We start from the raw sequence: 27,639 nt of genomic DNA, 5'->3' as shown, positions 1-27,639 counted from the left end.
TCTGCACTGTAATAGGCATCAGATCTATTATTAAAGGCGATAGGCTGGGGAGACTTACAAGAGATGGGCACTGTTTGGGCATCTGGGGATGGAGGATCTGCTGCTGCACAATAGTTAACCCGAGCAGAATTAAAAGGCAAAGAGACGCGTTCCATCTTCTCGCATTTAATACTCCCCCTTGCTCAGCTTAAAATTTCAGCCCTTCTGTCATTAATAAAATAGTTTCACATATCAGAAAATAGAAAAAAACCACAAAACAAAAAAATTACATATTTCTATAGACAAACAGTGAGTGAGGTCTGAATACGTCATTTGAAGGCTCCTGTAAAAAGGGTATCAGTGGGACGGCTTTTTGGATCCTTTGCCAAATTTGGCATCCAGTCCTAGACCTGTGGAAAACAAAACAGAGTGGTGAGTGTGGCAGGAAGAGAGTGGGCACAGAGCGCAAGCTATACTGTCATATAGTATGAGTAGGTGCTTGTGGCTCATTGTCGGACAGTGTGTGCCAAGGCCGGCTGACAACACACTCCTAAACCCCTGCCTCCTCTCCATAGTACTGAGCAGAAACATTACGAGGATTGCACATTGCCAGTGGTAAGTCACCGGTAATATCAGCAGGGTCAGATCAAACATTGGCATTGCACCGCTCACCAGCCGGCTCAGCGTTAGCTTCCTGCAGATCACGTTGGGGGCATTGGAACTAAAAATTATCTCATTTTACTGCAAAGAAAAAGAGCTTAGTCCTGTAATGTATTTCATACACAGTGAAATTACGTTAGTCACCGGAATATTACACTTTGCAGATGTCTTTATGCTTTGCAATCCTCTGACAGTACCTGCTTGTTCAGAGTCTGCTCAGAGCTTGCTGTGATGATTTGCACTCTGGGAGGTGTCACCTTTACAACAGACATTACAGAATATCTGATGGCTGCCTGCTGTACTCTAGCTCTGGGTTCCCCAACTCCAGTCCTCAAGGCCCACCAACAGATCATGTTTTCAGTATTTCCTTTGTATTGCTCAGGTGATAATTGCATCACCTGCAGGCAGATTCGGAAAGCTGCATTCTGCTGTAATACAAGGTCGATCGCTCGATCTATAATATTTTTAAAGGTGAACATATAATTTAACTGGTTTCTGTTATTATATAAAACGTCCATATATCTGTGCACGAGCTCAACCCCCAGCAGGAGCAGGGCAGTGTCCAGGATGCCATCAATAAGCCACTGACTACGGACTGTCATAACCAGTATGAAGCCAGTCATTGATCTGTCAGGAATTTGCAGTTCCCCTGCTCTACCCTGCCACCTAGTGTATGCAGAAGAAATAACAGATTACAAGAATCTCTAATATTTGAGCTTTTGGATCTCTGCAGAGTCGATTCACAAATGCATCAGGCCTTCCATCTTTAGTTCTATCATGACTATTTGAGAGAACATTGCTTGGGGTATTTTCAAACTGTATCTCCAATTGTATGCACCTGAAAAGTTCCTGGAGTGTTAAATAGTTCCTAAGACCCCTGATCACTGGATAAAGGCCAATATGGCTTCCATGTGGTCTGTGTCCCAGTCTTCTCTGTAGTATACTATGAATCAGTGCTGCTATGATATTCTATACAGCGGTATCACATAAATAATACGCTCCTAAACACCGAATTCCTACAGGGGATAGATGCAACAGTGTGGCGGCCATTATCGCCTTATTAAAAAAAGGGTACACAATAGGCATTTTCTAGGTGTTTTTCTCTATTCATAAGAATATAAATTAACTTTTTGAACGCAGGTGGTCATACTGCTGGGACCCCCACTAATCCTGAGAACAGTACTATCAAGGGTCCTGTATGACTAGAGCGGAGGTCGAGCATGCACACCTTCACTCCATCCATTCCTAATGGGTTTGCTGGCGACCAGCCAAGTGCAGAGTTCAGCTACCTCTGCCAGACCTACTGAAAGTCAATGGAGCAGAGGTGTGCATGCTTGACCTCGGCTCTAGTCACATGGGGCCCTCCAGAACCCTGTTCTCAGGAACATTGGGGGTCCCAGTGTTTGAACCCTCAGAGATTAAAAAGTTAGGGGCTAACTTCCAAACATGGCCCTAAACCTTTAAGGACAAAAATGAAGTGAGAAAAAAGCCTTGGTGTGTAGTTGTAAGACTTAACCTGTCAAACCTAGTTCCATTTTCAGGTTCCTGCTTACCTAAAAACACCAACATGGTGCCGACCCACTGCAAGCCACTGATCGGATTAGAGAAGAGAATTACAGAGGCCAAGATGGTGAAGAACTTCCGGGTGGTGGTGATGATGGAGCAGGTGAGAGGACCAAAGTAGACCACAGTCATGAAGATGAAGGTCTATAGGAAAAAGTGAAGGTCATTCTAAGAGAGACAGAAAACCACATCGATGTAGCGCCATTCTGACGCAAAGGCCATATTTGGTATTGCAGCTCACCCTTATGGAAGTGCATGGGGTTGAGCTGCAATACCAGTTTCTGCCATCGGGGACAAGAATGGCACATTTTCTAGAAATGAAAATAATAATAATACATTTTATTTCTATAGCGCCGACATATTCTGCAGCACTTTAAAAAATGAAGGATCCTTTTATCTCATCCTGGACAAACCCTTTAACAAGAAGTGCTCATACAACATGGAGACTAGTGTCAGAGGGGGAGGGGGTTGGTGAATCTCTTAGCAACCATGGTGATGTCCTATAAGGACACTACAACACCTTTTATATCAAGCATCTTTCTTGGAGCAAGCAGCTAATGAAACCAGGAAAGACTATGGATCACAAGAAGTTTCCCCAATTATCAGACAATGCACTTACCTGTCCTAAGGCGCTGGTCAGACTGAAGAGCAGAATGTTGTAGATGATACTTGGGTATCGTTCAGTGAAGCTTACGAATTCCCATACTTCTCCTGTAAATATAATACCTGTGGTGGAGAAACACCAATCAGTCTGATTTACAGCAATGTACCGTGTGCCTGCACTGTGTCATGGGTCGCCTGGTCACTGCCCCCTACAAAATACCACAAAGTGGTATAAAGCAGCAATCTCGAACCTGCAGCTCACCGTGTGGGAAGAAACTCCCAGCATGTACTGGGATCTCGACCCCGGGACTAGGTATAGCATATCACAAGGCATTTAATGAAATGGCGAGAGGTAATTTCCTGGCAAGGCACATGATTACATAGGTGGGTTGTGTTTTTTTTTTTTTTTTTTTTTTTTTTTTTAACTCTTTATTGGAGGATTCAACAATATAGTATATCAAACATTGGACATTACAATATAAAGTCAGGGTTATTCATAGTGACATAACCATGATATTACATTTCCAGCAATAAGAAACAAACAAACAGAACTTAGTATTCTACACAATACATTATACCATTCGTTGCATCTTCTAGTTTACAGGGTCAATTTAAGGATCCGTGAGCTCGTATCAGGTCAGAGTATAAAAGATACACATTCTAAAATTCACAGATCAAAACTTGCATGGTCTAGAAGTGACATACATCAGGGATTATATCTCGAAATCGAAGAGACCATATCATTAGGAGCCAAGTGTGTCAAACGGGAATCACATCACCTTTCCCAAATCCTATGGAACTTCTGGGGACATTTTCTATTTTTATATATGTTCCCGTAAGGAATTATGTCATTTACCAATTTCTTCCATTGATTAATTGAAGGGGATTTCCTTCCCATCCATCCCAGCACCACTGCCTTCCTAGACATAGAATATTTCTCTGAGAGGTTTTATTTATCATAATGAACCCACATCTCTTCATCCACAACACCCAGGAGACACAGCTCAGGAGTGCATTCAATCGGTGTTCCCAATATTCGTTCCAACGTACACACGACATCACTCCAATACCCCCGTATGCTACCACAGCTCCAGATAAGGTGCCAAAAATCCGCCCCCGATTCCCACATCTATGGCATTCATCCGGTGCCCTTCTACCGAATTTATGAAGTCTGTATGGGGTCAAATAAGACTGGTGAAGAATATACAATTGGATTAACTTGTTGTTTGCAGCTGGTGACACCATCTTGTGTGCCTCCAGGGCGTCATTCACATAAGTGGGTTTCTAAATAACAAAGAATATTCAGAGATATGTGGGCTTACGCCACCTTCTGGCCACATATGCCATACCTGGGATGTGTAAGAATACATTTTTTTTTTATACGTGGGTAATTACTGTTATAGAGCATATATAACTGTGGCTAAAAAACTAAGATAAACATGTGAAGCACAAAAGACCATGGAAATACAGGGAGAACGGTACCTGGAAAATGCCTATATGTAAAAATATGCTACTAGAAAAACATGTGTCTCAATAGGGTTTTATTAAAGGTTACACTAACCTGATATAATTGTGTATACACAACATTTCTATCACTCAGCTGCTACAGGTCCAATGGGTCTTCAGACCGGGAAATCACAGATAAGGAGGATTCATGTCTAATCTGCGCTGCTGGTAGCCCATATAATAAATCCAAATCCAGACAGAAAGTGCATGTGTTTTTTCTGTATTTAGTCTACTACTATACTCCTGGCTTCTTCATCAGGACAAGAAAAGCACAGCTCACACCACAGTGCAGTTACATTTCTAGTGACAAAAGCTCAAATCTTGGAGCTAATTAGACACATGATGTGTCAAGGTTCATCAGGGAAAAGAAAAAAAAAAAAAAAACCTATCAACCTGTAAAGAATCCTTATTTCTCTTTTTTTTCCCATGATGAACTTTGACACATCAGGTGTCCATCATGTGTATTTGGCTCCAAGATTTGAACTTTTGTCACTAGAAATGTAACTGCATTGTGGTGTGAGCTGTGCTTTTCTTGTCCTGACGAAGTCTGTAGTACTTTGAAACGCATAGACTAAATAAAGGAAAAACTGTATGTACTTTGTATGGATTTGGATTTATTATATGGGCTACCAGCAGAGCAAATTATCCACAAACCCTCCTAATTTGTGTTTACTCAAGAAAATAGTGCCGCACTTGCCTGCAGGCTGTATGAGGTATTGCAGCTTAGCCTTGCTCAGTCACATGCTTTCGGGCCGACTCTGCAGTCTATATGGCGGACAAAGCTCTCAGCCCTAGCACAGCGACGTTCCTCTATAGTCTGCACTGAGGTTCCTCTAATACAGGTGCTTCTCACTAAATTACAATATCATCAAAAGGTTGATTTCAGTTCTTCAATACAACAAGTGGAACTCATTATATAGAGTCACTACAAAGTGATCTATTTCTAATCTTTATTTCTGGCCTACTGAAATGTATGTTCAGTAAATGCACTCAATACTTGGTCGGGGCTCCTTTTGCATCAATTACTGCATCAATGCAGCGTGGCATGGAGACGATCAGCCTGTGGCACGGCTGAGGTGTTATGGAAGCCCAGGTTGCTTTGGTAGCTCGTCTGCATTGTTGGGTCTGGTGTCTCTCATCTTCCTCTTGATAACCCCATATAGAATCTATGGGGTATTAAGGTCAGGTGAGTTTGCTGGCCAATCAAGCACAGTGATACTGTTGTTTTTCTTTTCTATGATCTTTTTATTGAGTATTGAAGGAATGAAAACACCAACTCAAGTAAACAAGTCAGATAAAGCACATAATGGTTCAAAGCATAAAACAATGTACAAACATGGGAAGATTCAGGATTTGGAATAGGGATAGAAAAGAGAAGAGGGAAAGAGGTAAGAAGGGATATGTATGAGGGGAGAAAGGCAAGAGAACACGTAGGAGGGGATAGCGGGGGAATCTGACATCACCTCAAGATGAAAATTTTTGCGATTTAAGATATTATATTTGATGGAGACAAGAGCTAGTTCTAAATAGAATCCATGGGCACCAAATCTCTTTAGAGGACTCCTGCGCATGATTCACAGGGGCCACCTCCTCGGCTATATGAAATAATTGGTCAATTTTTGTCAGTAACTGCTGAAGTGTGAGGATTTGGGCTAATCTCCAGCAAGTAGGGACAAGAAGTTTGGCTGCAGCAATTATATTGTGGACAAGAATGGAGGTTCTTTTTTTCTTTGTGGGTATGGGGAAATTCAGTAACACAATTTCTGGTGTTAATGTGCTGGAAAATGACATTTCCATCTCCAAAAAGCTTGTCGGCAGAGGGAATCATGAAGGGCTCTAAAATTTCATGGTAGACGGCTGCGCTGACTTTGGTCTTGATAAAACACAGTGGACCTACGCCAGCAGATGACTTGGCTCCCCAAACCATCACAGATTGTGGAAACTTCAAACTAGACCTCAAGCAGCTTGGATTGTGGCCTCTCCACTCTTCCTCCAGACTCTGGGACCTTGATTTCCAAATGAAATGCAAAATTTACTTTCATCTGAAAACAACACCTTGGACCACTGAGCAACAGTCCAGTTCTTTTTCTCCTTGGCCCAGGTAAGACGTTTCTGGCATTGTCTATTGTTTATGGGTGGCTTGACACAAGGAATGCAACACTTGTAGCCCATGACCTGGATACGTCTGTGTGTGAAACAATGACTCCAGCAGCAGTCCACTCCTCTTCTTAACAATCCTTTCAAGGCTGCGGTTATCCCGGTTGCTTGTGCACCTTTTTCTACCACACTTTTTCCTTCCACTCATCTTTCCATTAATATGCTTGGATACAGCACTCTGTGAACATCCAGCTTCTTTAGCAATGACCTTTTGTGGCTTACCCTCCTTGTGGAGTGTGTCAATGACTGCCTTCTGGATATCTGTCAAGTCAGCAGTCTTCCGCATGATTGTGGAGCCTACTGAAACAGACTAAGGGACCTTTTTAAACACTTAGGAAGCCTTTGCAGGTGTTTTCTGTTAATTATTCTAATTTACTGAGATAACGACTTTTGGGCTTTCATTGGCTGTAAGCCATAATCATCACCGTTAACAGAAATAAACACTTGAAATAGATCACTGTTTGTAATGACTATATAATATATGAATTTCACTTTTTTTTTTTTTAGTTAAGAATTGAAATAAATTCACTTTTTGATGATATTCGAATTTTGTGAGAAGCACCTGTATGTGCAAATAACTGATATTGTACGCAGCATGCATCATAAACATATGATAGATAGCAGGACCACCAGTTAATGGTGTAATGGGCCTGTGGGTCATCTCAAAGTGACAAATGTAGAGAAGAGTAGGGCAATTAATTTTCCTGAGGGGCCACTTGAGAGAACATGACTGTTGTGCAGTAAGAACCTATAGGCTGAAATTAATTCTGCTCAATATTAATATATTACAATTAATATATAATAATTCTATTACTTAATATTGAGTAGCATTAAGTATACTGACATTTCCCTATATACCATATGAGCCCGCGCACAGCCCCCTATATACCGCAAGAGCCCCCACATGGCCTCCTATATACAGTAAGAGCCCCCACATGGCCTCCTATATACAGTAAGAGCCCCCACATGGCCTCCTATATACAGTAAGAGCCCCCACATGGCCTCCTATATACAGTAAGAGCCCCCACATGGCCTCCTATATACAGTAAGAGCCCCCACATGGCCTCCTATATACAGTAAGAGGTCCACATGGTCTCCTATATACAGTATGAGCCATACAAACCACAACATGCTCACCTCGCTTCCGTTCCTCCAGCTCTCTGCCTTCGATGTACTGACTCTCTGCAGTACACAGCTGACATGATGAAAACCCACACTGTGGAAGAAGAGGACGGCGGGCCCCTCCTCCAACAATGCATTCACTACTGTCTGCATCCTGAGGATACGGATAGCGGTGACAATTGTGGATGGACGGCGGGCAGGGGAGGGCACTGTATAGCCCGTGTGCCACTGTTTCAACCTTGCGGCTGTCTCAGTCTGCAGGCCAGACCGAAACAGCTTGAGGACCAGATGTGGCCCGCGATTTGCCCAGGTTTGATGTAGAGGATGTCGCTTTGGCCCTCTCCCAGTAACATCCATCTACACACAGCAATGGTAAACAACACAAAAAAAAAAAAAAAAAAAAAAAAAAAAAACACTAATGTAGGAGCAAGCAGAAGAGTGGTGGCCACTGAATATAGAACATAACTCAGTTACCTGCTCCTAAAAATAAGCTGGACCAGAGGTTGATATGAAACATCATTGGGTTGGAGCCAGTCTGGTAATGTGCACGCATGTGATCCTGAGAGACTCCGGTCAGTCCGTCCAACGTGAGGGAGAGCAACTGGGTAAAGAGGATACAGGAAGACAACATTAACTCCTTGGATCGTGCTAACATATTGGATAAGGGGCACAACAGATCAGTATGACCAGCCATATCATGCTGGAGGTACCCTTTACTTGCTGGTGTTCCTTCCAGTGACACAGCCAAAGGAAAGTGGGTGCCGATACTGCAAAGGATATATGACAGAACGCCTGCATAAGTCACCCACACAAGATTGTATATAGCACCATATAGCTCTGAAATACAGCTATAAATGCAAACAGCCTCTTCATAAGAGGACATGAACTCTAGCGCTACCTATTGGAGATAGCAATCCCAAAAAGTCAATAATGACCCTGGAAAGGGGCTTGCCACACAAGTTAGGATAAAAAGACAAACCAGATACTCCATTTGTAGACCCATGATTAAGCGTATCTACCCCTCATCAGTGCAAAGACTAGCGTGGCTGAGTAACAAACTGACAGGGGATGTTAAGAGGTAATGTTTCTCTTTGTGGAGACTGCCAATTCGGCAAAGGGAGACTTATGGCCTATGCAATTCTCTCCTGGGAAATTAAATATGCAGTCCTTCTTGCTTGCACTAATGAGTGGCAAACAACCCAAACCACTTATCTGGAAATTGAGTTTCTGGTTTGGATTCTTATCCTAAGGTTTGTAGACCACCTTTTAGGGTTGCTACACCCAATAATTGATGCTAGAGTTCCTGTTCTTTTCCACTTGCATATGTACCGTAAATTCCCAGAGGAGCATTGCATGGCCTACAAGTCTCTTTATGTCACCATGGCACTCTACACAAGGTGAAATGTTCCCTCTTAGATAGCTGTATATAGCACATGCCACCATTGATTTTAGATTCATACAGTGGTATAAGGCCTAATACTTGTCTGTGTTGTTCTTTTCACTCCATCATTGATAAGATGGGCAGAACATAACACTAATGGTACAAGGACCCCGGCCATATTTCCAGCTCATCATGATCAATGCTCCAAAATAGCCATAAACCATACTGTACCAGCAACAGCTCTCCATAGCCAAACACATGGTCATCACCGGTGCCACCGGTATTCTTGGGCTTGTACATAAATAGGGCTACTCCCACCACTATGAGCAGGACACACAAATACTTGGTCAGTGGGTATTTCTTCCGGAGGAGGGTGACTCCTAAGAGCATAACTGGAGAGAGACACAAAGAGGAGAACATCATCTGTATGGAAATAGGAATATTATACAAAATGCCCTGCACTGGACATGAGCAGGTGTAGTCAATACCGCTAACCCAAAAACCATGAAGGTGAAGGGTCCCATACAAGTAACCCACTTTTGATGTCTTTTTTTTTTTTTAAACTTAAAAGGCATTTATTCGGGTCCAAAAATCATATTTAGAATTGTATTTTATTAAAACATTGGCACTGTTTGGCTTTTATAGTCACATTTAACTGTGATGTGGTCATAAATCAGCTGAGAGGACCTCAGAAAAAGATGGATAAAATTACACACTCATTAAAACCATGAGGAGCTCACTGATTCCCACCTCAGTTGACTCATTCTGCAATAGATAATTCAACACAAACGCTATAGAAAGCATATACGTGGTCAACCCCTTTAAAGGGAATCTGTCAGCAGGTTTTTGCCATGTAATCTGAGAACAGCATAGTGGAGGGGCAGAGACTGGGCTGCTTTATGCCATTTTGATACAGTCACTGTTTTCTTTGCTGAAGATCTAGAAGTGCTCTGAATGCTGAGTCCTATATAACGCCTCACACACACCAATGAGTACACAGGAATCTGCCAGTGTATAACAAGCGGCTACTCAATGTAGGGGTTATACAGATCAGTTGACTAGGAGGCACGAGACAACTGGTCTTGTAGTGATAAACTCCTGCTGATAAAACACTGATTTTATTGAAACACACTCTAGTAAGCGACACATCGCCTGAATCAGGCTCTCAGTCCCTACATCATGCTGCTCTCAGACTAAACAGAAAAAAACCTGATGACAGATTCCTGTTAAACGATCTACTGTCATAAGTGGCATTAGAGTTAGAATAAATTAAGGAAAAATGAACCCATATAGTGAAACACTGGGGTGCATTATTCCTGTCGCATCTGTTATGGAAGCAAGACTGGTACACCATGCTTAAAGGCCATTAACTGGCAGATATGGGGTTAATCACATTACTAACCTGCTAGGCACTCGCACTTAGCCGAATGCTTCTGGGAGAAAATGAACTTTATTCTCCCCGGCATCGGCGCTGGTTCAGTCACCGCTCTAAGTATAAAGAGCGATAACAGTAACTGCATCCCCCACACTGACCGACAGCCGGTCCCAATGCAGAGTGAGTGTCAGCCCGTGATGAAACCCAAACGCTGCCAGGGAGAATAAAGATCATTTTCTCCCTGCAGCGTTTGGCTAAGTGCGGGCGCCAGGCAGATAAGTAACGCTATTAACCAGCAGATTAACCCCACATCTGCTGGTTAATAGCAGTTTTTCTGGAGACAGATTCCCTGTAATAGGACATCATGATGGAGCTTTCACCAATGGGAGTGCCATCTCTGTAAAGCACACGTGGTCTCATCATTCTGAGGATCTGTCGGCCTTGGTATAAAGATGTTAGAAAACAAGGATGCAAATAGCAGAGGTCTAGAAAGCTATTGCCACCAAGAACATATCCTAAAAAAAGTGACATCGACTAGGAACTACCACTAACTTCTGCACCAGCTCGGTGGGGTCCTCTGTTTAGGGTCTCAAGCTTTTGGAGTGGAGAGAAGTTAGAGATGGGCGTCTCTCGCTCTGGAGGACAGAAATCCCACAGATCGGCGCAGGCGCTGTGCAATGCTTCCTTTCTCCGGTACTAGACCTGCACTCACTGCCCAGTGTTGCCACAGGTAACGATTGCTGGGGGTTCAAACAGTAATGATTGTGCCAAGCAGAGAACCCCTGTAATTCAGCAACAAGAGATTCTCTCGCAGACACATCCACCGTCTGATTTCCTTTCTGGTTGCAGGCATCTAGTATTAGCCACGTCTTCATGACATATAACTCCAGTGGCGCGCACAGAAACCTGCGGCAGATAGCAGTATACAGCGCCAGCACGCGTGCACACGCAGGAGGCTTATTTTAGTGCAGGGCCACATGTTCCGGCAAAGGTCAAAGCGAATGTATTGACTTTAAGGAGTCAGGAAAGAAGCGGGTGTTGGGTTACAGCAGGCATATCCCCTAAAGGGCAGAGCGTGAGCACAGCAGTTCTGCGGAGGACTGAAGGTTATCCTACATGGGAGCAGCACAGCAGATCACCTTACCTGGGATGGGCTTACAGGATTTCCCCAACACCTACAAAAGAAAGAAAAAAATCCAGAAATTTTCCTTTTTTGGACAAGATTCCTGCCGCAGGGGAGAGAATAGGAATGTATTTTGCGATGCATTTAAGGACACCTGGTTACAATCTCCTCCAGGGAGAAAGACACTCCTTACTCAGAGTAGGAGTTATCGATTAACCCCTTGCGACCCGCGCCATGCAAATTAACAGGCTACGCACAGGAGAATCAGAAATATAGACGTGTTTTTACAGCAAACACTTTTCACTGAACATAACAGTGTAGCTCAAAAGGAAAAAAAAAAAAAAAAGGAAAAACTGTATTCTTCACCATATTAATCCTAGATTTTTTTTTACTCTACAAAAAAAAAAAAAAAAAAAAAAAGATAATGTTCAATTTTAAATATCATCTGTCTCCTGGGCACTGATCGATCTGTAAGTCACCTACTGCCACAGATCTCAGCAGCGCGACCTCTGGTTACACAGGACCATGCACTGCCGAGTGATATTTTGCGCAAAACAAACGATCATTTCACCCAATCAACAAGCGTTCTGCCCCTTCATTGGGCGATTGTCAAGCTGTTTAAAACGCTCATTTCCCAATATTTCACTGTAAACAACACTGGGCCACCACAATCTTTCAGTGTAAATGCAGGGCCAGCCTCCTGATTAAATCAGAATTTAACACTTTCTTAACCCCTTAACGACCAGGGGTATTTTTGGTTTTGCATTTTCATTTTTCCCTCCCCTTCTTTCCAGAGCCATAACTTTTTTATTTTTCCGTCAATATGGCCATGTGAGGGATTGTTTTTTGCGGGACGAGTTGTACTTTTGAACGACACCATTGGTTTTACCATGTTGTGTACTACAAAATGGGAAAAAATTCCAAATGCGGTGAAATCGCAAAAAAAGTGCAATCCCACACTTGTCGAGGTTGTTTTTTTTATATAAGTGGTGAAAAAAAAATTCCAAAGTTTGTTAAAAAAAAATAAATAAATAAAAAAAAAGTGCCATCTTCCGAGACTCGTAGAATCTCCAATTTTCGTGATCTGGGGTTGGGTGAGGGCTTATTTTTTGCGTGCCGAGCTGACGTTTTTTAATGATACCACGTTTGTGCAGATACGTTCTTTTGATTGCCCGTTATTGCATTTTAATGCAAAGTCACAGCGACCAAAAAAAATGTAAATCTGGCGTTTTGATTTTTTTTCCTGCTACACCGTTTAGCGATCGGGTTAATCCTTTTATTATTTATAGAGCGGGTGATTCTGAACGCGGCAATACCAAATGTGTGTGATTTTTTTAATTTTTTTCTTTTGAATGGGGCGAAAGGGGGGTGATTTAAACTTTTATACTTTTTTTCAGATTTTTTAACTTAGGCCTCTTTCACACATCAGTTTTTTGCCTTCAGGCGCGATCAGGCTTTTTTTTGTAAAACCGGATCCGGCAAAATGCAATGCCGGATCCAGTTTTTCCCCATTGACTTGCATTAGCGCCGGATCGTGCCGGATGGCATTGCGTTTCATCCGTTTTTTGCCGGATCTGGCAACTTGTCTCATTCCGGCGTCTGGAAAAAACGGCTACTGTAACGTTGTCTCCGGCGAAAAAGCCGGAAGCGCCGGATCCGGCGCTTCCAGCTTTTTGCTACAATGAAAGTCTATGGGCGCCGGATCCAGAAAAAGACGGATCCAGCCACCGGATCCGGGTTTTTTTAAGCCTGCGCATGCTCAGATCCAATTGGCCAGCCCCCAGGAACAGAGACGGATCCAGCAAAAAACGGATCCGTTTCTACAGTTCTCCAAAATTTATGCCGGATCCGTTTTTTCTAAAAATAGCCGGATCCTGCCTGACGGCAAAAAACTGATGTGTGAAAGTAGCCTTACCGGTTAAATGCAGCTGTCAGCGTTTGACAGCGGCGTTTAACTAGTTAATAGGCGCAGGTGGATCGCGATTCCACCTGCGCCTATTGCGGGCACATGTCAGCTGTTCACAACAGCTGACATGTCCCGGCTTTAATGTGGGCTCACCGCGGGGCCCACATCAATGCGGGGGAGATGTCCAGTGATGGACTATGTCCTTCATTGGACATTAGTGGTTTAAAGGGAACCTGTCACCATAAAAGAAGCTATTAACCTGCGCCGCCCCCATGACTGAAACAGTGTCCCCGGCCCTGACTGACAGCTGGCCGCAATGCAGAGCCAGTGTCGTACAGAGCCTCAGTGCGGTGACTGAACCAGTGCCGGTGCCGCCCTGTGTCTGAAACGAGAATGCTGCTGGGGAGAATAAGTTCATTTTCTCCCTGCAGTGTTAGGCTGTGTGCAGGTGCCGGCCAGCATAATAACACTAATAACCTGCAAATTAACCCCATATCTGAAGGGTAATAGCGTTTTTCTGGTGACCACTTCCCTTTAAAGGGGTTGTCTTTGCCACATACATGTCATGAACCAGAGTGGAAAGCCACTTGGCAAGAGAGGCGCCTCCTCTGGCTGACTAGAAAAAGCCATAACTCACCTGTGTGGGGTAGTTCACATATTGGAGTGCTGAATTACTGGACACCATGGCCCCAACGTAGGAGAGAGAACAGGCAGCATAGAGCCAGCTCTGAGTGCGGTCAGGCTTACCCTTGGCATCAAAGAACTGAATCACTGCAAAAGAACACAATAGAAGTCAGTGTACATCCATCATACAGCGCCAGACTCGTCTTATGGCTATTTCTGGTATGGCAGCCCTGTCCAACTGGCCATCTGCAGACAGAAAACGGGGAAAGCTTTTTCCCTAATCTTATACAGTCCTTTAAAATAGAGTCTGTGGAGGAACTGCAATGATTTGCTAAGGTCACAGCTGGCGGCTATGACACGTGGTAAAAGAAGCTCCTGTATTTGCTGTTTTGAAAAGTCGCCTCCAAAACACGCGGCATGGCTGCTCCATTAGAAGGGTTATTCCCAACTGTGCATTTTATCAGGGACAGGTGATAACTTGCCCCGTTATTAATAACCCTTTGAATGCTTAGTCATCGGGGTAACTTAGAGGAAAATACTGTACTACAAAGAGGTGTATATTCCACAGACTAGAAAGCCAATGTGGAAATTCTGCCATCATGTGCCCTTCAGCTCTGGGTGCTGTCGCATTGGGATCAGGCATGAGGAATCAGTGACTACAGCCCAGGCGAAGAGTACAAATGAGGGGACTACTATAGTACCTGGGCCGAGGAGTGTCACCTACTGGAAACACAAGGCCAGGCCTCAACTGCAACCCCCACAGCTGTGCCAGGCACTGCCCAGGGTTACATGTCTAATTTCCACTACAAACAGCGCCACATTAGTTCAAGGCTTACAAGAGGTATTGCAGCTCAGCCTTATTTGCTTCAATGGAGCCAAGCTGCAACACCGGACATAACCCATGGAGACATTTGGTGCGGAGTTTGGATAAAGGCAGCTTTGGCTAACTAGTCTTACGGAATGGCTACATCAATCACATTTATGACCCACCTATGAGATCGGTGATATGTATCTGAGCACTGGAGGTCAATATATTGGTGGTTTTAATAGTCAGAGCCACAAACCTAACAATGATGGCTACGTCTGTGGCTACCAGAAGATACTCACATAACTTAGCAAACAGAGCATTAACCACACACTGAACAAAGACCAGTGACAGCGCAAAACGAAACTTCTCCTTGCTTTCTCCTTCGCCATACGTCCCTCGTGTACTGCAAAGGCAAAAGGATCATTGCACATGTTATATTCAGCATTAGTCTACTCATCCTGCACTACGCTCCAGAGCAGCACCCATGTGTTACTGACACTAGTTGAACACTGCATGTGTGCACTTGGCCTACAGCATTCTCCAGGAGCACCCCCCAATGTATACTGCACCATCACTATAGGCGACCGTCCACCAGGAGGCTGACCATGAGATCGCCATCTGGCCAGTAAGTGTCTGTTCACCGCTTGTGTAACCATAGAGGATATGGCAGCAGACTGGGCTTTCCTATATATTTCCTAAGGTATATGCGTTTCTGTACATTGGGTCTTATGGTGGACGGATGGCCCAACATCCATCCTGTGCCCACTGGGGGGGGCGCATACATCCTGAGCACCTGATAATGGTCACACAGTGTGGACCTAGTCTTATCCTGAAGAAAAACCAGAGGGGAATGATGAGGTGACTGAGTAGGGTCCCAATCATACCAGTAGTAATGAAACTTGGCACTCAGAAAAAGGATATGTTGCAAAACAAGGTGAATTTATTCACAGTCTGTGGATCAACAGCTAGTGGGTAACGTTTCAGTCCGCATGGACCTTCATCAGGTACATGCTGTGTTGTTGAAGTGGAAGATGAGTAGTCAAAACTCAGAGGATGACACTTTAAATGGAAAGAAGGTGGTAAGAAGTATGTCTGCACTGGGGTATGGTGGCTGAGTGCTTACTGGCTGTGGATACCCCAGCGATTACCTGAAAGTCCATGCGTTACCCACTAGCTGTTGATCCACAGACTGTGAATGAATTCACCTTGTTTTGCAACATATCCTTTTTGTGAGTGCCAAGTTTCATTACTACTACTGGTATGATTGGGACCCTACTCAGTCACCTTACATTATAATCTCTTTATATAGCGCTAACATATTCCGCTATGCTTTACAGTTTGCACACATTATCTTCGCTGTCACCTATGGGGCTCACAATCTAGATGCCATGCCAGTATGCCTTTGGAATGTGGGAGAAAACCGGAGGAAAGCCACGCAAACACAGGGAGAACATGCAAACTCCTTGCAGATGTTGGCCTTGGTGGGATTTGAAGGCTGCAGTGTAACCACTGAGCCACCGTGCTGCCCACACAATACATATCCTTGGTTACCTCTCCCTTTAGACCCCAGAGCAGCACTCCCTATTCTGCTGGTAGACTCATAGTGTACATGCAATTACTAGCATTGACACTGGCAGAGTTTCGCTCTGAGGGCAGCATTCCGAGTGCAGCTCTGGAGCATAGAACACAAGAAGCATATAAGTGCTGCATAGTCCTCTGGGCAGATGGAGGACGCCCCCCGGTCTCTCGGTTATATCCAGTACTATTCCCTCAGTCACTCACATTGTCTCCTGCAGGATCCCGTAGTAGAAGTAGCAGACAAACACCCCCAGGAAACAGGCCAGGAGCCTCAGCCCCCCGTGGCCGAGAGCTCCCCCTCCGTCCATGTCGCCTCCAGCTGTCACCGGCACCTCCAGCCGCACATCTCTCTCCGCCGCCGGGGACCTCATACACCCACAGCGTGCCCACACCACGGAAGGACCCGACTGGGGCTGCCCTCTGCACTGCCGGAAGAGAACAAACGGGGAGATGACATCAATAGGATAAAGTCCAGCTCACATGGCGCCGCTTATACGGCTCACACGGATCGATAACGGGGAAATTCTTATCAGGCAGATTGGCTGACACTTGCAGCCATGATGGAACTCATAGTGTAAAGCCACGCAGGTGAAGCCTCCGTCAGCCATATTGGTATACCCAGCAGCTGGGAAGTTTATACAAATGTATAGTAAATAAAGTAAGCGCCGTGATAAGTCAGTGAACCCTGATGTGGTGAAGAAGCTGTTACTGCACTCCTTGAGGTAGTGACTGAGCGAATTTCCCCATAGCTGACAGTACAAACTATAAAGAGCAGGCATCTCCATTGACGCCTATGTAAGGACCCGCAGCGCTACAGTTAAGACGTGGGTGACGTAGTCTCATGTGGAGAGCTCTGACTGGCTGCTGGGTACACGTGTAAGGAACCAACTGCCCCGCAGCGACTAGCATCCCAAATGAGCGGTAGAGGCTGGCGGGGAACCAGTCACTAGAGGCCGCAGTGCGCGCTGTCTGTTGTGCAGGAGACATTTTTCTGTGGCTAATAAGCTGCTTCATTTTTTTTCTAACCATTAGGGCATGTTTACACTGCGTCTTTTTCTGCAGTTTTTTTTTAGTGGCTCCTGTAGAAAAGAAAAAAAGGCAGAAGGAGCTCTATCAAAATGATTGTCCTATTAGTTTATATAGGAAAACAAATTGCTGTTCATATAGTCAGGCGTTTTCAATTCTTTTAACCACTTGAAGTTTTAAAAGAAATAACAATTCTGGTGGCTTTGGCTCTGAAGTCGCTCAGTACAAGTAAACGGGATGGCTGAAAAGGCGTCCGGGCATCTTTTTGAGAGTTTTATCAATGTTTTTGCTTCAACAAAATGTTAGTGTTTTTTGAATTCTTTAATGGATTTAAAAAAAAAAAAAAAACACTAAAAAAAGAGTAGGTGGGAAAAAAAACACTGAAAAAGTGCTCAAGAAACAATAAAAAGATGATAAAAAGGCACTTCAGGTTTCTGAAACGCCAGAGAAAAGGAGCGACTCGAGAAGCATCTACCTGACAAATGGCCGAAACCAGAAGTGGGTGATAAATGCAGAAGTGGTGACGTGCAGGGATGGACTGGCCATGTGGCAATCCTGACAAATGCCAGAAGGGCCTCTCTGGTCCTGGGCTGCCTTGTCGGCGACATTGTTTACAGAATTGGTATCCTCAAGACACCCATACTGTTAATAGTTGTGAGGAACACAAAGTTGCTGGCGGGCATCCCTTCTGTCTGCAGCCTGCTGGAGGCCAGCACCAAGCAGGGGACGTCAGCGGTGCAATGACGTCACTGCATCATGCCGCCAGCATCCACTGCAAGAATGGATAGAAGAGGAGACAGCTGCTGCGGAGTCTGGATTAGGTGAGTATAGGGATTTTTATTTTTCGGGGTCTGTGGGGTACCATCACACTATATAGGATGTTGTGAGTTGGACCACCATAGTTTATAAGGTACTGTGGGGTGAACAACCATACCATATAGTATACTGCTAGGGAGACCATCATACTACATAGAGGACTATGAGATGAACCATCATACTATATGAGAGGCTGTTGGAGGTATCATCAAACGTTATTTGGGCTGTGAGGTGAATCACCATATATAAGGAGCTGTGGGGTGGACCATCATATTATCTGAGGGTGTTGGGGTACCATCATACCAGGGGTGGGATTCAGCCGGTTCTCCCCGGTTCGGTGGAACCGGTTGTTAAAAAATGCAGCCGTTTCCCCGAACCAGGGAGATCTGGAGCCGCGATCCAGTACTTTGATGTTGCAGGCAGGAGCCAGAGCAGAGGAAGACTCTTGCTCTGCTTCCTAGCCCCGCCCGCCGGATACCGCGCACTGATACATGCTCTGAGACTGAGTCTGACTACTCACTGGGACTGAGCGCACACCCCGGCGGCTCCCCGTGCACTGATTCCTGCGCAGCAGTGCAGTGCGGCTATTGGCGGATAACTGGAGCTGCCTGGAGGAGTCACCGTGCGCCGCTGCCCAGTCAGAGCTGAGCCTGCGCTGGACTCGTCTGTGGCGGCCTGCCTGTGTGCCAGAATTTCGCCCGGCCCGGTCACTGGTGCGGACGAGGTTTGCTGCCAGTGCGTGCACACCTGGAGGAGCAGGATTGGCGGTGTGGGGCCTGGGGGCCATCCAAGAGGCCTGGTCAACCATGGGACTCACTTCAGACGCGTTGCAGCCTGTCACTGTGTACAGGAACGCCAGGTCAGTATGTGCTGCCTATTGGGGACCTGTGCTGCCTATTGGGGACCTATGTTGCCTATTGGGGAACTGTGCTGCCTATTGGGGACCTGTGCTGCCTATTGGGGACCTGTGCTGCCTATTGGGGATCTGTGCTGCCTATTGGAGACCTGTGCTGCCTATAGGGAACAATGCTGCCTATTGGGGACCTGTGCCTGCCTATTGGGGACCTATGCTGCCTATAGGGAACAATGCTGCCTATTGGGGACGTGTGCTGCCTATTGGGGATCTGTGCTGCCTATTGGGGACCTGTGCTGCCTATAGGGAACAATGCTGCCTATTGGGGACCTGTGCCTGCCTATTGGGGACCTATGCTGCCTACTGGGGACCTGTGCTTCCTATAGGGAACAATGCTGCCTATTGGGGACCTGTGCTGCCTATTGGGGACCTGTGCCTGCCTATTGGGGACCTATGCTGCCTATTGGGGACCTGTTCTGATCTCATTCCAATTTATTTTTTTTCAACTGTTTGACTGCACCCCTACTTGTATATGTTTGAGGAAAGGGTGTGTGTAAATGGGTGTGGCTTAATAATGGGTGTGACTTAAAATGGGTGTGGCTTTCCTACACACAAACACAGAACCTGTTGTTAAAAATTTGAATCCCACCCCTGCATCATACCATGTAGGGGGCTGTTGAAGTGTTGAAGGGACCATCATACTATATGGGGGGCTGTGAGGTGGACCATCATACTATATAGGTAGCTGTGGGGGGGCTGTCATACACTATTGGGGCTATGGGAGATCTTCAAAGTGTAAGGCTAAGTGCACACGTACCGGAACTCTCGCGGAAATTACAGCGAGAATTCCGGAATTCCAGTCCGCGGGAAAATCGCATTTTAAATTCCCGCGATTTTCCCGCGGAAAAACTAGCATTTTGCAAGCGTATTTAGCTTGCAAAATGCTAGCGTTTTCCAAGCGATCTGTAGCGTCGCTTGGAGAACTGATTGACAGGTTGGTTACACTCGTCAAACATAGTGTTTGACGAGTGTGACCAACTTTTTACTACTGAGGCCGCCTATGCAGCATCAGTAGTAAAAGATAAAATGCAAAAAAAAATAAAAAATGGTGTTATTCTCACCTTCCGACGTCCCGCGCATCCGTTCCCAGTAATCCTTTGCGAAAATGCCCGCGATGACGTTCGTTCTCGCGGGATCGCGATGTCTCGCGGTAATTCGCGATGACGTCGCGCGAATGACCGCGAGACTTCGCGATCCCGCGAGAACGGACGCCATCGCGGGAATTTTCGCAAAGGATTACTGGGAACGGGAGCGTGGAGAGAAGCGGGAAGGCTGCGCGGGACGTCGGAGGGTGAGAATAACAATATTTTTTATTTTTAAATTCTTTTTTTTACAGGGATATGGTACCCAAAGCCCGGAGGACAGTCTCCTCTCCTCCGGACTGTGGGTACCATCCGCAATTGTTCTGCTTACTTTCCACATGGTGTGCACAGCCACATGCGGGAAGTAAGCGGAACAATGCATTCCTATGGGTGCGGGATCGCCGCGATTCCGCAAATTAATGAGCATGCTGCGGTTTTTACCGCGAAGCGATTCCGCCGCGGTAAAAACCGCAGCATTAGCACAGCATTGCGGAATCCCATAGGAATGCATGGGATGCTTATTTTTCGCGTTTTCGCGGCAAAATCGCGCGATTAAAACCGCCGCGGAAACGCGAAAAAAACGCCACGTGTGAACTCAGCCTAAGGGCCATCTATCATACTGTGTAGGGTGGCTATGGGGGGACCATCTTACTGTGTAGGGTCGTTGTGGTGGACATGATACTGTATGTGGGGTGGCTGTGGTTGACATTATACTGTGTGGAGTTCTATTGAGTACGTTATACTATGTTGGGGGCTGTGGTGACCATCATGCTGTATGGGATGTTTATGGGGGACATCATACTGTATGGGAGCTGTGGGTTGTTCATACTTTATAGGGGACTGGGGTGGACATTATACTGTATGGGGTCTGTGGTGCCTCTCACACTGTATATTTGGGGCATGTTGGATACCACAGTGTATGAGAGGCTGTGGTTACCATCTTACTGTGTGGGGTGCTGCGGGGTATCATGCTTTGTGTAAGATTTGTGGGGCAATCATACTGTGTGGGGTCATCATACTTTGTGAGGGCATAATACTTTACGGGGGTCATGAAAGGGGTATCATGGTGAGTGAGACCACTTAGGGGCTACAATAGGGGAAAATAACTAAGTGTTGCAACACAGTTCCTTGTCCGTTTCTTGAAAACTTGGGAGATATGCTCTTCTTTGAATGTGACGTGATAGCACTTTTTCTATGGGGTGCCTGTTATTTCTATTTAGGCCCCTGATCAAGAGCATTATTACAATAAAAAGGCACAATGGGGGGATTGTTATCATTATGGGGAAGCAAGGAGTCATTATTAATATAGAATCATAGAATCGTAGAGTTGGAAGGGACCTCCTGGGCCATCTTGTCCAACCCCCTGCTCAACGCAGGATTCGCTAAATCATCCCAGTCAGATGTCTGTCCAGCCTCTGTTTGAAGACTTCCATTGAAGGAGAACTCACCACTTCTCGTGGGAGCCTGTTCCACTCATTGATCACTCTAGCTGTCAAAAAGATTTTTCTAATATCTAATCTGTGTCTCCTCCCATTCAGTTTCATCCCATTGCTTCTAGTCTTTCCTTGTGCAAATGAGAATAAAGTTGATCCTTCCACAATGTGACAGCCCTTTAGATATTTGTAGACAGCTATTAAGTCTCCTCTCAGTCTTCTCTTTTGCAAACTAAACATTCCCAAATCCTGCAACCTTTCCTCATAAGACAGGGTTTGCAGACCGGTCACCATTCTGGTCGCTCTTTTCTGAACTTGCTCCAGTTTGTTGATGTCTTTTTTAAAATGTGGTGCCCAAAACTGGACACAATATTCCAGATGAGGTCTGACCAAAGAGGAGTAGAGGGAAATAATGACTTCACGTGATCTAGACTGTATTGTTATGAATGAGTCACCTAGGAGGCAAAAACAGAAATGCTAGCTAAGTCCAGAAAACCAGAGAAGTTGGCAGCTATCGGATTGCAGACCCCTGAACCTATCAACACAACTAGCAGTAGCCGTGGGGGGTTCCTACGATGCCCTAGACCCCTCGATCACAGCCGGAGGACTATATAGCCTAAAGACAGAAAGGGAAATCTAAACTGCCCCAGAGCAGACCCCAAAGCAAAAGGCAGCCCCCAACATACAGTCATATGTAAAAGTTTGGGCACCCCTATTAATGTTAACTTTTTTTCTTTATAACAATTTTGGTTTTTGCAACAGGTATTTCAGTTTCATATATCTAATAACTGATGGACTCAGTTATATTTCTGGATTCAAATGAGGTTTATTGTACTAACAGAAAATGTGCAATCTGCATTTAAACAAAATTTGACCGGTGCAAAAGTATGGGCGCCCTTATCATTTTCTTGATTTGAACACTCCTAACTACTTTTTACTGACTTCCTGAAGCACTAAATTGGTTTTGTAACCTCATTGAGCTTTGAACTTCATAGCCAGGTGTATCAAATCATGAGAAAAGGTATTTAAAGTGGCCACTTGCAAGTAGTTCTCCTATTTGATTCTCCTATGAAGAGTGGCATCATGGGCTCCTCAAAACAACTCTCAAATGATCTGAAAACCAAGATTATTCAACATAGCTTTTCAGGGGGAAGGATACAAAAAGTTGTCTCAGAGATTTAACCTGTCAGTTTCCACTGTGAGGAACATAGTAAGGAAATGGAAGAACACAGGTACAGTTCTTGTTAAGCCCAGAAGTGGCAGGCCAAGAAAAATTATCAGAAAGGCAGAGAAGAAGAATGGTGAGAACAGTCAAGGACAATCCACAGACCACCTCCAAAGACCTGCAGCATCATCTTGCTGCAGATGGTGTCACTGTGCATCGGTCAACAATACAGCGCACTTTGCACAAGGAGAAGCTGTATGGGAGAGTGATGCGAAAGAAGCCGTTTCTGCAAGCACGCCACAAACAGAGTCGCCTGAGGTATGCAAAAGCACATTTGGACAAGCCAGTTACATTTTGGAAGAAGGTCCTGTGAACTGATGAAACAAAGATTGAGTTGTTTGGTCATACAAAAAGGCGTTATGCATGCGCTGTATTGTTGACCGATGCACAGTGACACCATCTGCAGCAAGATGATGCTGCAGGTCTTTGGAGGTGGTCTGTGGATTGTCCTTGACTGTTCTCACCATTCTTCTTCTCTGCCTTTCTGATATTTTTCTTGGCCTGCCACTTCTGGGCTTAACAAGAACTGTACCTGTGTTCTTCCATTTCCTTACTATGTTCCTCACAGTGGAAACTGACTGGTTAAATCTCTGAGACAACTTTTTGTATCCTTCCCCTGAAAAGCTATGTTGAATAATCTTTGTTTTCAGATCATTTGAGAGTTGTTTTGAGGAGCCCATGATGCCACTCTTCATAGGAGAATCAAATAGGAGAACTACTTGCAAGTGGCCACTTTAAATACCTTTTCTCATGATTTGATACACCTGGCTATGAAGTTCAAAGCTCAATGAGGTTACAAAACCAATTTAGTGCTTCAGGAAGTCAGTAAAAAGTAGTTAGGAGTGTTCAAATCAAGAAAATGATAAGGGTGCCCATACATTTGCACCGGTCAAATTTTGTTTAAATGCAGATTGCACATTTTCTGTTAGTACAATAAACCTCATTAGAATCCAGAAATATAACTGAGTCCATCAGTTATTAGATATATGAAACTGAAATACCTGTTGCAAAAACCAAAATTGTTATAAAGAAAAAAGGTTAACATTAATAGGGGTGCCCAAACTTTTACATATGACTGTATAATGACGGTGAAGCAAGAAGAAATAACACTAACACAGACAGAAAGATAGACTGAGCAAAGACGGGGCCCAAGCTAACTAGATAGGAAAGGACAGGAAGGCTGCTGTCTGCAATCCGTGAAAAACCCTATGAAAATAAGAGCCAACAGACTGACAGTGAAAAAGGCCCTGAAGACGCTAGGCTTCAAAAAGGCTATGTCAGTACTCAGGAATATTCTGAAGACAGAGCAACCGGCAAAAGGAGATTCAGCTCACCCCAGCAGGGAATGGCAGAATCCAGAAAAGCAAGGCAAACAAAAACAAAACACAAATGCTAACTGGCAAAGCAGAAAACATAGCTTTAGAGGAGCAGGAATCAGACTGGTCTCCTAGAAGTCCACAGAGAAATCACCCGCAGGGCAGAAGGGCGTTGACAGCCTTATATCCAGTCCGTGATTCCACTCAGCCAGTCATCATCATTAGGCCCAGGTGTTGTGAGTTCATTTTCCCCTTCACTACTGAGGCCCGAGGAACTCCCTCTTCTGGTAAAGAAAGGTAGTGAGCCTGATTATCAAACACCTGAGGCTGATGATGATGACTGGCTGAGTGGAGTTACTGACTGAATATAAGGCTGCCGACGCCCTTCTGCCCTGCGGGTGATTTCTCTGTGGGATCCTTGGAGACCAGTCTGAATTCCTGCTCCTCTAAAGCTAAGTTTGCTGCTCGGCTTTTTGCATTTGTGCTTTGACTTTGTTTTGCTTTGTTTTTCTGGATTTCTGCCATTCCCTGCTGGGTGGGCTGAATTCCTTTAGCTCTGTCTTCTGAAAATACCTGAGTGCTGATTTAGTTTTTGAAGCCTAGCTGCTTCAGGGACTTTTTCATATCAGCTTGTTGGCTTATGTCTTTGATAGGGTTTTTGCAGATTGCAGACAGCAGCCTTCCTATCCTTTCCTATCTAGGTAGTTTTGGGCCCCGGCTTTGCTCAGTCTATCTTTCTGTCTGTGTTAGTGTTTTCATCTTGCTTCACCGTCATTATATGTTGGGGGCTGCCTATTGCTTTGGGGTCTGCTCTGGGGGAGTTTAGATTTCCCCTTTCTTTCTTTAGGCCTATTTAAATTCTCCGGCTGTGATCGAGGGGTCTAGGGCATCGTAGGAACCCCCCACGGCTACTGCTAGTTGTGTTGATAGGTTCAGGAGTCTGCAATCTGATAGTTGCCAACTTCTCTGGTTTTCTAGACTTAGCTTGTATTTCTGTTTTTGCCTCCTACGGTGACTCAATCATAACAGAATCACCCGCCATACCGCAGATCCTAGGGTACTCAATAGCAGGAAAGAAATGTAAAAAAAAAAGTGTGTATATTTTTTCCTCTATATCTCTGAGGCCGTAGGGGGAATTTTTTTTTTTCTCTCAATGGAGATAAAGCAATTGTCTGATCGTGTGGAGCAGCTCGCTGCGGAAGTGCGGGGAATTTCCGCCTACCTTGCTCATTCACATGCTGCTGAACCAAAGATTCCTACACCTGATGTATTTTTTGGGGATCGGTCTAAATTTTTGAATTTCAAAAATAATTGTAAATTATTTTTTGCCTTGAAGCCTAACTCGTCAGGGAGCTCCGCGCAGCAGGTTAAAATTGTCATCTCTTTGCTGCGTGGCGATCCCCAGGATTGGGCGTTTTCTTTGAAACCAGATGATCCTATTCTGACTAATGTGAATGCATTTTTTCAGGCCTTGGGGTTGTTGTATGACGAACCTAATGCCATTGATCAGGCTGAAAAGACCCTGCTGGCATTGAACCAGGGTCGTGATTCTGCAGAATTGTACTGTCAAAAATTCCGAAAGTGGGCAGTACTTACTACCTGGAATGATAGTGCCTTGGCTGCTCTCTTTCGGAAGGGGTTGTCAGAAGCCGTAAAAGATACTATGGTGGGATTTCCTGTTCCTCTGGTTTTGACGATTCTATGTTATTAGCCATTCAGGTTGATCGGCGTTTGCGCGAACGCAAATCTGCACGAGAGGTGTTGCCACCTGTTGAACAAATGTCTGAACCTATGCAATGTGATAGAGTTTTTTCCAGAGAGCAGCGTCAGGAGTTCAGAAGGCGTAATAAGTTGTGTTTTTTCTGTGGAGATGCCTCTCATATTATTTCTGTCTGTCCTAAACGAGAGAAACACTTTGCACACACGTTTTCTGTTGGGGGTGTTCAACCTAAGTTTCTTCTGGCTATTACTCTGACCTGCTCCCTGTCCACATTTTCCGCCAAGGCTTTTGTGGATTCGGGAGCAGCTCTAAACCTAATGGACTTGGATTTTGCTAAACGTTGTGGATTTCCGATGACACCTCTGCAGACGCCTATCCCTTTGAGGGGGATTGATGCTACTCCTTTGGCTAAAAATAAACCTCAGTTTTGGACCCAGGTGGTAATGCGGGTCGCCCCAGACCATCAAGAAAATTGCAGATTTTTGGTGTTGCATAATCTGCATGATACTATTGTTCTGGGGTTTCCCTGGTTACAAATTCATAATCCAGTTTTGGATTGGAAATCTGTGTCTGTGGTGAGTTGGGGTTGTCGGTGTGCCTTTAGTGAGGCTCCGGTGTTTTCCACCTCTCCTCAGTCGCATGATGTTCCTGATTATTTGGCGGACTTTTATGATGTATTTAGTGAGAATGAGTCTGCGTCTCTGCCTCCTCATAGGAGTTATGACTGTGCAATTGAACTGAGCCCGGGGTGTAAATTTCCCAAGGGTCGGCTCTTCAATTTATCTGTATCCGAGCACGAGGCTATGCGATCCTATATTAAAGAGGCGTTGGAGAAGGGTCATATTAGACCATCCTCGTCACCCTTAGGTGCCGGTTTTTTTTTTTGTAGCCAAAAAGGATGGATCATTAAGACCTTGTATTGATTATCGTGCCCTCAACAAAATTACTGTTAAATATCAGTATCCGTTACCCCTGATCTATTCTCCAGAGTTAAAGGTGCTTGCTGGTTTACCAAGCTTGACCTCAGGGGGGCGTATAATCTTATTCGCATTAAGCATGGGGATGAATGGAAGATGGCGTTTAATACTCCGGAGGGACATTTTGAGTACCTGGTGATGCCTTTTGGGCTCACTAATGCCCCTTCTGTCTTCCAGTGCTTCATGAACGATATTTTCCGAGATTTTGTCGATAAATTTTTGATTATCTATCTGGATGATATTTTGATCTTCTCCAAGGATTGGGATTCTCATGTGGAACATATTCGGACTGTGTTCCGGATCTTGAGGGAGAATTCCCTGTATGTCAAAGGATCTAAATGCCTTTTTGGAGTACAGAGGATTTCTTTTTTGGGATTTATTTTGTCCCCGTCAACTATTGAAATGGACCCGGCCAAGGTACAGGCCATTTACGATTGGGTTCAGCCCACTTCTTTGAAGGCCCTCCAGAAGTTTTTGGGTTTTGCTAATTTTTATCGGAAATTTATAGCAAAATTTTCTAGTATTGCCAAGCCATTGACTGATTTGACTAAGAAGGGTGCTGATGTGTTAAATTGGTCTCCGGAGGCTGTTTCTTCCTTTCAGGAGCTGAAGCGAAGATTCACCTCCGCACCGGTTTTGCGGCAACCTGATGTCTCACTTCCGTTCCAGGTAGAGGTGGATGCTTCTGAGATTGGTGCAGGAGCTGTTTTGTCCCAAAAGGATCCTGTAACATCTAAAATGAATCC

General features: G+C 44.8%; 1 protein-coding gene across 1 annotated transcript; it reads right to left on the bottom strand.

The window, feature by feature from the left end:
* Positions 1-149: 149 nt before the first annotated feature.
* SLC35B1 (solute carrier family 35 member B1) lies at positions 150-16,956 on the bottom strand. Its single transcript, XM_073572826.1, has 9 exons — positions 16,590-16,956; positions 15,107-15,210; positions 14,013-14,146; positions 11,491-11,521; positions 9,203-9,363; positions 8,065-8,191; positions 2,822-2,928; positions 2,193-2,346; positions 150-389 (listed from the first exon to the last, which is right to left on the bottom strand). Exons 1-9 carry the CDS (start codon positions 16,754-16,756, stop codon positions 337-339), a joined length of 1,038 nt encoding a protein of 345 aa, XP_073428927.1. The 5' UTR covers positions 16,757-16,956; the 3' UTR covers positions 150-336.
* Between the last annotated feature and the right edge of the window lie 10,683 nt (positions 16,957-27,639).

Source organism: Dendrobates tinctorius, unplaced genomic scaffold (genome assembly GCF_039654945.1).
Source record: "Dendrobates tinctorius isolate UK_male_01 unplaced genomic scaffold, ASM3965494v1 ptg000032l, whole genome shotgun sequence".
Taxonomy (NCBI): Eukaryota; Metazoa; Chordata; class Amphibia; order Anura; family Dendrobatidae; genus Dendrobates; species Dendrobates tinctorius.
The sequence above is the reverse complement of the archived record's forward strand: the minus strand, read 5'-3'. Positions and strand labels throughout refer to the sequence as shown.